This window comes from Nannospalax galili, unplaced genomic scaffold (genome assembly GCF_000622305.1).
Source record: "Nannospalax galili isolate Female #2095 unplaced genomic scaffold, S.galili_v1.0 scaffold127, whole genome shotgun sequence".
Taxonomy (NCBI): domain Eukaryota; kingdom Metazoa; phylum Chordata; class Mammalia; order Rodentia; family Spalacidae; genus Nannospalax; species Nannospalax galili.
Window position 1 is genome coordinate 4,210,443 of NW_008360326.1, and position 10,637 is coordinate 4,221,079.

A 10,637-nucleotide genomic window follows, 5' to 3' on the forward strand; every position below is an offset into this window, starting at 1 on the left:
TCCTTCCTTCCTTCCTTCCTTCCTTCCTTCCTTCCTTCCTTCCCTCCCTCCTTCCTTCCTTCCCTCCCTCCCTCCCTCCCTTTCTCCCTCTCCCTCTCCCTCCCTCTCCCTTCCTTCTCATCTCTCTCTCTCCCTCCTTTTCTCCCTCTCTCTCTCTCTCTCTCTCTCTCTCTCTCTCTCTCTCTCCCCACTCTCTCTCTCTCATACACACACACATTCTGTTTGAGATAGGCTCCCACTCTGTAACCCAAGCTGACCTGCAACTCACTATGTAGCCCAAGCTGGCCTAAATCTCAAGGTAATCCACCTGCCTCAGCCTCCCAGGTGCTGGATAACAGGCATGAGCCACCATTCCTGTTCCCTGCTCCTGTTCCCTGTTATATAACCTCTCAGCCTCCTGATAGTCATAACTATCAATTGTCAAGTGTAGCTGACATTCACTTAGCATTTCAACCTGGGCACTATTGTAGGTGGGTCCTCAGAGTGATGTTATGAGATAGATTCTGTAAGAACTAAGGTAACAGGGGGAGAAGCTGCTGCATTCTTGGTGATCTTTAAAGCAGGGCTTTGTGAGGGGCTGGCTATGGGTCTCAGAGAAAGAGTCAAGAATGTTTTTCAAACTTGGCTTGGAAAGCCAGATTCACCAGCAGCAGAGGTGGGGGAGGTCACAGTGAGCAGGCTTGTAGGGAAAGCTCATGAGTAGAACTTTGAACTCATAAAGTCTGGGATGCTGTCAGATTTCTAAGTGTGGCCCATTGTGTAACATGAGACAGGAGGTCTGGAAGCCATTAGAAAGTCAGCTCAGATTGTAGACAGAGCAGAAACTCCAGAGCCTGGAGACCAAGTACTACCTAGACCCCCAGGTTATGAGAGCCAAAGATAGAGCCCATCACTAGACAGAGACTGGGTATCCTGCCAGTTACAGCAGAGTCACCACTTGCCAACCCAGATTCCAAGGGGAATGACATTCATTCTGTGAGCAGTGTTTACTGTAGCTGTGTGGCTATGAGTGGGTCAGAGACAGGTGTATCACAGTGAATAAAACCCTAGAAGTCCATCCTGAAAGACATAGAGAGACTGACAGGAAGCCACTCGCTCTCACCTGCTGCCCACTCAGGACCAGTGACCAAGGTCCAGGTGGCTGAAAGAATGGGTAAGACAAAGTGTTCATACCATACAGGTCCATGTCCAGATGGCTGCTCCCCTCACTTACCATGCTGTGTGGCCCTGGACCAACGTCATACCCTCTCTGCAGCTCTATTTTTCAGTCTTGTAAGGTGAGGCTTATACTGCCCATCTGATGACATGGTGAAAACTAAATGAAGCAAGGCTCGGGAAAGCTGAGCTCACTGTCCAGCATGCATGAGGAGCTCAAGACACTTTGTGCTTCGCATAGCCACTCCTGCACCAGGAGAATCTGCCACCCCTGCCTGAAATACTTCCGGGACTTTAGAGGGCCCCATAACTTCTTGGGCCCTGCTGACATCCCCTCTTCTTTTGCCTTCCTCCCCCCTTTCTGGTATTCTTTTGGGATGCAGCCTCAGTAACCTTCTTCCAGTCCCTGAACTCTCCAGCCTGCACACCTACAAGGCTGACCTCTCAGGTCTGCTTCAATGTCAGGTTCTCTCAGAAGCCTCCCTGAGCATCTGCTTTAATCTCCATCTCAGTCCCTGGTGGGATGTCACCAAACTTAATTACTTAGAGTTCCATTAGAACCATGGGTTCAGCTCCATTGCTAGAACCTAAAATAGCCACTGGCACACATACGTACCTAATGCATGTTCCCTCCTACCTGAACAACAGATGTACACCCCACAGTGGTCTGAAAGGACCTAGGCTCACCAAGAAAGTAAACTAGCTGAAAAAAGTTAAAGTCAGCTACTAAGAAAAATCCAGATAAGGCCTGATGCAAGGCTTTCATTAGGCTGCAGTGAGTGGCCTTTGGGAATCTCCGTTGTTGGTTTGATGTGACAGCACACCCCTTTCTGACCTTCAGCCTGCTAAGTAGTGGTACTTTAAAAATCAATAGTTCAGACACTGTCAAGCCTCTTTGCAGGCTTCTTCTCCTCAAACATGTCCAAGCTCAGGGGCATATATGCACACAGACGTGTTCACGTACGCTGAGAGCAGGAGATCCTCACCAGCATCCACCCACCATCAAGACACACTCCCTACCAAGTCATAGTGAGAAGCTGTAACCATTTTATTTTCAATTTAGTAAGCTTCTTGTAACCTTCTAGAAAACCATTAAAGACAAAAAAAAAAAAAAGGCAAGAATAGAGCTGAAGAGGTTCCAAACCCAAAACTGAGATGGAAATTAGGAAATCCATATTTTTACTATTATTTTTTAATTGAAAAGACAATATAACATAACTTTTAGAAATATTTTAAAGCAAACTAATCACCCCCAAACCTCACTGCTCCCTTCCATGTGCAATTGTTTCCAGCTGGTTATAGTGTGTCCAGCCTAGATTCCCAGGCATCTGCCTGCCTTCAAAGACAGACCTCTCCTATGAAAGTTACAGTTTAAAGTGGATATATTAAAAGGGAGGGAAAGAAAAAGGGAGGGATGGAGAAAGGAAGAGAGGAAAAAAGAGAGAGGGAGGGAGAAAGGGAACGGAAATGTTGACTAGCACCCTCTACAGGGACACTCAAGCTTGGGCCCTGTTTTTATTTCTCTGTAATTGTTGAATCTACCTATAGGTGTCAGGCCACACACAGTGCTCAGTTTGATGAGTGGTGTACAAGTTGAGTGTGTGTATATGTGTGTGTATGTTGTATGTGTACACGTGTGTGTTTGGAGTGATGAGGTATTTGTAAATGTGTGCAATATGTGGTGTGTATGGTGTGTGTGTGGTATGTGCCTCTGTGTGGGGCGGGGGGTACAGATACTGTACCTATATATAGCTGCAGGGGCAGTGCCAGGTTCTCCAGGGGATCCCTGTCACAGGTCTGAGTCTCCCCCCCTCAGAACTGGTTTTCTTCCTGTGCCCAGGTGCCAGGCAGAAAGAGCCCAACTGCAGGCAGAGCTGGAACAGAAGCAGCAGGAGGCTGAGAGGAGGGTCGCCATGTATGAAGAAGAGCTTGAAGGGCAGCGGGACCTGGTCCAGGCCATGAAGAGGAGGGTGTTGGAACTGATTCAGTAAGGATGGGGCTGTGGGGGCAGATGGAAAAGGGATGTGGTAAGGCCTGCAGAGGCTGGGCTCAAAGATTTTATTCCACTGGCAACTTTCAGCATTCTAGACCTTTCATATATGTGAACTCTTTTCCTCATTTTACAGATGAGGAAACTAAGGGTCAGATGGGCTGATTTAGTCACTAAAGACAGACAGCATATAAACTACAGAGTCCCCTGACAATAATCCATGTCACCTCCTCAAGAAAATGCTCCCCTCCCCATTGCGGTTAAGAGATGAGATGGGAACTCATGGATTGAGAAAAGTTCAGAAGAGGGACAGGAGACCACACACCTCTACCTGTTCACTGGGCTTCCCTAGACCTCTACACCTGTTGATCTATCCAGGGACAGCTATTCCAGGTGCTAGAGCCTAAGCTCACCAGGCTTTATTCCAAACCTCTAAACTCACTGTGAGATGGGAAGACATATAAAGCATGCTAGCCCTTCAGTCAATTAGGGAAATAACACTTGGGGCTGGAGAGATGGGTCAGGCGGTAAAAACACTTATTGCTCTTCAGAGGACCCTGGTTCCATTCCCAGCACTCACATGGCAACTAGTAACTGTTCTTAACTGTAGTTCCAGGGAATCTGTTGCCCTCTTGTGGCCTCCATGGGCATTGCATGCATGTGTGCACTTAACATGCAGGCAAAACACTCCTACATAAAAATAAATGAAAAAATTTAAGAACTCACATATGTACCCTCACACATGTGGATATGCACACATATGCACACTCTTTTCATGTAGCTCAGGAAGATGACCATTGTCTCAATTTTCCATTAAAATTAGCAGGTTGCTGGGAGTCATCCAGAACTAAATTCTTTTGCACAAAATCCAAATATTAAAGGTGAAAAGAGAGAGAATTCAACTTGGAAAAGACTAACAAATAATCCAAGGGTGCTAGAGAGATGACTTATCAGGTAAACACACTTGCTGTGCAAGCCTAATGACCTGAGTTTGTTCCCCAGAACCCATGGTGGAAGGTGAGAACCAGCTCCTGCAAGTTGTCCTCTGATCTCCACACGTATACATATACACTCATGCCTATAATCCCAGCACTGGGGAGGTGGATGCAGGATTATGAATTCTAAGCAACCTAGGCTACAGCATGTGACCCTGACTCAAAAAAACATGATTATTTGTTTAATTTACTAAAAAGATTAGAAGACAAAGATAAGTCAGTCTGTCTGAAAGCAGAATAAAACAAATGTAAATCATAAGAGAAATAGAACATAAGGGATCAGTGTGGGGACCTGGGGAGATGGCTCAGTGGGTAAAGTGCTTTCTATGAAAGCATGAGGACCTGAGTTCAGATTCCTAGCACCCACATAGAAAACCAGGCATCAGAACATGTCTATAATCACATTTGCTGATGTGATGGAGATGGGAGGATCCCTGGGGCTTGCTGGCCAGCCAGTCTAGCCCAATCAGTGAGCTTCAGATTCAGTAAGGAACGTTGTCTCAAAATAAAAGGTAGAAGGGCTAGAGAGATTGCTCAGCAGTAAGAGGACTTACTGTTCTTGTAGAGGACCCAGGTTTGGTCCCCAGCACCCACATGACAGCTAACAAACATTCATAATTCCAGGTCCAGGGGATCTGATGCCCTTTTCTGGCCTCTGTGTACATACATTGTACACTTACATACATGCAGGCAAAATACTCATACACACAAAATATTTTTTTAAAAAAGAACAATTTCTTTACTATTAAAAAATAAAGTGGAGAAATGTCAGGAGTGGTGGCACATGCCTTTAATCTCAGCACTCAGGAGGCAGAGGCAGGAAGATCTCTGTGAGTTCAAGGCCAGCCTGGTCTGCATAGTGAGTTCTAGGCCAGCTGGGGCTAAAGGGAGACGCTGTCTCAAAAAGACCAAAATAAACAAATTAATAAATAATAAAGTGGAGAATGACTGAAGAAGACACCTAATATCGACCTCTGGCTTCCATATGCATGGATACACATGTGCATAAGCAGACATGAACACAACACACACATATATACACACACAAAAGAATCAGTCTAGGAATCCCAGTATCCTTTTCAACTGCCGGAATGTCCCAAAAAAGAATAAAATGAAGATTATTAAATGAAATATGACAGAAATAAAAATATGAATTTCCAGGTGCTGATGGACCCAGGGCTTCAGACTTAAAGATTTCCTTGAATGATCAGCACAGCAGATAAGAAACAAACACAGTCCATGCCTAGATACAGCATTTCAAAAAAGCAAAACCAAAGACAATATTCTCAAATTATCCAGAGGAAGACACAAATTACCCAGAAGAGAGTTAGAAGTCATATGCCAAGTCTGTGGTGTGATAATTCAAGTTCTCAGGAAAACCAACTCTTGCACTAGAATTCCATATTCCAGATAAACCATAAATTAAGTGAGGAAGGTAAAGGAGAAAGGCATTAATCAAACAGTCTCAGAAAATTTAACCCCCACACAGCCTTTCTTAAGAAGTTAGTTGAGGATGTGCTCCAGAAAAACAAGGAAGTAAACCAAGAAAGGAGAAGATGTGGAATTCAGGAAACAATGGTTTCACCCAGGAGAAAAGAAAAGGGAATTCCCCAAGATGCCACATGGGCAGAAGAATCAGGAGCACTTTTGATGTGATGAAGGATCTGAACAAAGCCAGTCATGATGACACATACCTGCAGTCTCCGTACATAGAAGACTCAGGCAGGAGCATCGCATATCACAAGTTCAAAGCCAGCCTAGGCTACATAGAAAGACCCTGTCAATAATAATAACAGTAATAGTAATAATGTGAGGGAAAATAATACGTTAAAAAAAAAGTAATGCAAAGAGTTAAAGATAATTAGGGCCGAGCATGGTGGTACATCCTTTAATCCCTGCACTCAGGAGGCAGAGGCAGGTGGATTTCTATGAGTTCAAGGCCAGCCTGGTCTACATAGTAAATTCCAGGTCAGCTAGGGCTACAGAGAGACTCTGTCTCAAAAAAAAAGGAAAGATAATTAGAAACTCTCAGAAGAGCCAGGAGTATGGTTCACACCTATAGCCCCAGCATTCAGGAGCCTAAGGCAGGAAGATTGCCACTAACTCAAGGGCAGTCTGGGCTACAGTATGAGACCCTGCCTCCCTGACTTTCAGGAAAGGAACTATTATAAAACACAACTTTGGGCCAGCAAGATGGCTCAGTGGGTAAAGATGCTTGCTGCCAAGCCTGATATCCTGAGTTCAATATCTGGGACCTACATGGTGAAAGGAAAGAACCAACTTGTGTGAGTTGTCTTTTGATCGCCATGTGTACACAATGGTTGTGTACATGCCCCCACACATACACAATAAATTAAGTGTAAATTTTAAAAACACACAACTTGGTTCTTTAGGAATCAGTATGTATATAATATCATATAAACACTATTCATTTGTCTTACTCATTTTGTTCGGTGTCTGTAAGAGAGAGAGAGAGAGACTAGGGATTGAACCCAACTAGGCTAGTCTTCTACTGAGGTACTCCCTCTGCCTCATGTTTTTTTGTGTTAGAAGCAATCTAATGACAAAGCACAGAAGACAGAATTATAAAAACAAAACATGGGCTGGGCGTGGTGGTGCACGCCTTTAATCCCAGCACTCAGGAGACAGAGGCAGGTGGATCTCCGTGAGTTCATGGAGGGGAAAAAATATGGAGGGGAAAAAAAAAAACAAAAAAAAACAAGGAGAGATGACACAGGGAGAAGGGGAAGTAAGAAATGGTTTACTACTGAAAAGAAGATGGAGTGGGGGGGCGTCTATGCCTTTGCTACAACCCCTTTGGTATTATGTGATTTTCAAATTTTAAAACCTTCATTTATTATTATACATATTTGTGTCCGTGATTGAGGGGGCCATGGCACACATACGGAGGTCAGAGGACAACTTTGGGTAGTCCAACCTCTCCTTCTGCTTTTATGCAAGATTCCAGGGATCAAACTCAAGTCACCAGATTTGTGCAGCAAGTACCTTTCACCTGCTGAGCCATCTCGCAGGCCTCTATTTGGTTTTCAATTAGTGTGTATTGTTTAGTTTTTAATGGTGTGTGTATTATCTGGGAAAAAAATTTACACAACCTATATTCCTAAATATCCTTTAAAAAACAGTGAAGAGGCTGAGATGATACAGTAGGTAAAATGCCTGCCCCCCAAGCATGAGGACTTGAGTTGGGATCCCCAGAACACACAAAAAAAGCTGGGCATGATATCTTGTGCCCATAACCCCAGTGTCTGGGGCAGAGGCAGAGGGGAGACAGGCAGATCCTTAAAGCTCATTGGCCTGTCAGTCTAGCAGACTTAATGAGTCTCAGGTTCAGTGAGAGATGCTTACATGACCTCACCAGTGTCTTCATTTGTCTTTTACACCCCCCTCTTTGTTGCCCCCATCTCTATATCTCTGTGCCTGTCTCCATCTCTCTCTCTCTCTCTCTCTCTCTCTCTCTCTCTCTCTCTCTCTCTGGCACTCTTCCCCTCCCCTGCTGTCTCATTGCCCAATGTATCTGTCTCCCTCTCTAACTCCCCAACTTGCCTTCTCTTCCTTTAAGTGGCTCTCTGTCTCCCATTCCTTCTCAATTCCTGCATCTTTCTGCCCCTCGGTTTCTGTTTCTCTCTTGATTCTGTGTGTCTCTGTGCCTCCCTCTCACCCTTACTGTCATCTCTTTGTCTTTACTTACCTCCATGGTTCTCTTTTTGCCCTGCTCTGTCCCTTCTGAGTCCCCTCTACTACTCTCTCTCTCTCTCTCTCTCTCTCTCTCTGTCTTCTTCCACACGGTCCATCAGTGAGAAGGACAGCCAGTGGCAGAGACTCCAGCAGCTGTCCGCCATGGTCCCTGGACACTGTGTGGGTTGCAGCAAGGTCTTTGGACGGCTGTCTCGGCGATATCCATGCAGGTAATGCAAAGGCTTCTGGGACAACCCACAGCCCCTGCCCACCTCAGGAAGGTGGACCAAAGGAATTGACTGGCTTTTGTTTGATTTGGTTGATTTTTTAAAATATATTTTTACATTGGTTTATCTTAGTGTGTGTGTGCATGGGTTGTGTATGTATACCTGCACACATGCAAACATGCATGCTGCAGCTCATGTATGAAAGTCAGATGCAACTTCGTTCTCTTCTTCCACCATGTGAGTTCCAGGAATCGAACTCATCAAACTTGGTGGCAAGTACTTTTATCTGCTGATCCATCTGATTGGCCCCTGGTTTGGTCAGGGGTTTTTGTTGTTGTTTGGTTTGGTTTTGTCTTTTTGAGGCAGGGTCTCCTTTTGGTCCCAGCAGACCTGGAACTCACTATGTACACCTGGGTAGCCTTGAACTCATTATGTGGCCCAGGATCAAATTTGTGATCCTCCTGTCTTAACCTCATGAGTGCTAACATTACAGATGTTCACCACCATGCTAGGCATGGGAACTGAGTGTTTATTAAGGGGCCACTTAAACCTGGTCACTCATGTCACCCCGTCTGGCTGCTTCTGCTAAGCAGAGTCCTGAAGGAGAACAGTGGACAGGGCAAAGAAGGGAGATTCTTGAAAGATAAGGCTAATAACCTTTCAGACTACACTCCTGGGGTCCTGTCTGGGGAGAAAGTCCCTGTACCCCCATATAAGAGAGCTGCTCCCCTCCCTCCCACTGACTTCATGGGGTAGGACCAGGAGGAGAAGGAAATGAAGCATCAGGAGAAGCTGACACTTGACTTAGAGGCTCTGGAGTCAACCCCCAAGGTATCCTTTAGGAAAGGGGAGGCATTCCAGAATTACCAAGGGCCATCTAGCTGGAAGATGAGGACTAACTGATGGATATAAAGATACTGGAGCTAATGACCTCCAGCACATACCCTGTGTACCCCTAGACAGCTGCAAAGTCACCCCAGGCTTCCCTGTCTCTGCTTTCCAGGCTCTGCAGAGGCCTGGTTTGTCATGCCTGCTCTGCAGACTACAAGAAGAGAGAACACCGCTGCCCACCCTGTGCCCAGGGAGAAGAAACCCAGATCACCTGACCAAGACAGCAAGATGAACCCAAGACCAACCACTCCACTGGTTCAGTCCCTCCATCTCTCTTCCCAAGCCCACAGTCTGTATATTCCTTCCTTCTAGAAGCTGAGAAGCTAGGGCACCAGTGCTTCCATGGGGGTAGAGGGAACAGCTGGCAATCAACAGAGAGCCCCAACTTTGCCTTTACTGTGGAAGGGCCAGCTGAGTGGAACATGCCCTCAGCTCTAGAAGCTTTGTGTCCAATGTGAGGAAGACAGGCTCCAGCCTCTCTGTAAAGTTCCTTGAGAGTCAGCAAGTCCGTGACCATGAATGAAGGGTCCAAGGCCTAGCTGTTTTCCCTTCACATTGCTGCCTCACCCAGCTGTGGTGCTTACCCACAGGAAATGAAGCCTGAACACATGATGGCTCTTGAAGAACTTTCTGCCTCAGGGATCTGTGTTTGGGTCATTGCATTTTATTTTTAGCAGATTTACTGGGATGCTGCTGACAGTAAACACTGTGAAGCTATCACCATATTTATATGGCTCCTTGTGCCCTTTCCCCACCCCCTCCTTCCATACCCGGGCCACTGACTCTGCCTCCTGTCACCAGGAAGCACAGACATTTTCTAGAAATTTATAGAAATGAAATTTACAGTTTGTTCTTTATTGATGCCTTCTTTCACTAGTGATTCTTCTAGTGTAATCACACTGAGATTTGTCCAAATGTTACATAGAGGTTTGTGTGTGTGGTGTGTGTGTGTGTGTGCGTGTGTGTGTGTGCGTGTGTGTGTGTGTGAACGTGGGCATACATGCATGTCACCGCATTCATGTGGAGGTCAGGAGACAACTTGCAGGAATCAGTTCTCTACTTCTACCATGTGGGTCCCAGGAATCGAACTCAGGTCATCAGGTTTAGTTGGGAATATTATCTTTATCCAATGAATCATCTCTCCAGCCCCTGTGGTTCATTCTGGTTACTGAGTAGTCTTCCACTGCCTGGATTTATTTACACATTTACCTGTTGCTTCACACTTGTGTGGCTTCCAGCTGGCAACTATACCTTGTGAGGTTCCTGTGAGTGTCATGCACAGTCTTTGTGTAGATAGATATCCACTTTTATTTCTCCTTCAGAAATACCTAGGAATGAAATGTGTGGGTCATATGGAGGTGTGTAGGTAGTAGGAAATTTAACTTTAAGAAGCTACTAAACTACAATCATCCCCCAGTGTCTGTGGGGAACTGCCTTTAGGACTGCAGATGCCCAAATTCCTTCAGATGCCAAAATGTGGCATCTTGAGTTTCTTGTATATGTGGTGTGGTATTTGCACATAACTGATGCACATCTTCCCACATACTTTAAATCACTTCCAGATTATTGAAAAATATCTAATACAATGCTGTATAAATAATGGTTCTACTGTATTGTTTAGGGAATAATTACTAGAAAAAGTTTGAGCACATTCTGTGTAGTTGCAATTAAAAAATATATATA

The 10,637-nt window shown here is 45.2% G+C and overlaps 1 protein-coding gene across 1 annotated transcript in view; it reads left to right on the plus strand.

Annotated features, from left to right (window-relative positions):
* The window catches only part of Rufy4 (RUN and FYVE domain containing 4), a 15,072-nt gene extending 5,903 nt beyond the window's left edge, over nucleotides 1–9,169 (plus strand). Inside the window, exons 9-11 of the mRNA XM_008825693.1 lie at nucleotides 2,996–3,142; nucleotides 7,956–8,066; nucleotides 9,067–9,169. Coding sequence (XP_008823915.1) covers nucleotides 2,996–3,142; nucleotides 7,956–8,066; nucleotides 9,067–9,169 — 361 coding nt within the window. The remainder of the gene's footprint in view (nucleotides 1–2,995; nucleotides 3,143–7,955; nucleotides 8,067–9,066) is intronic.
* Nucleotides 9,170–10,637: the final 1,468 nt, after the last annotated feature.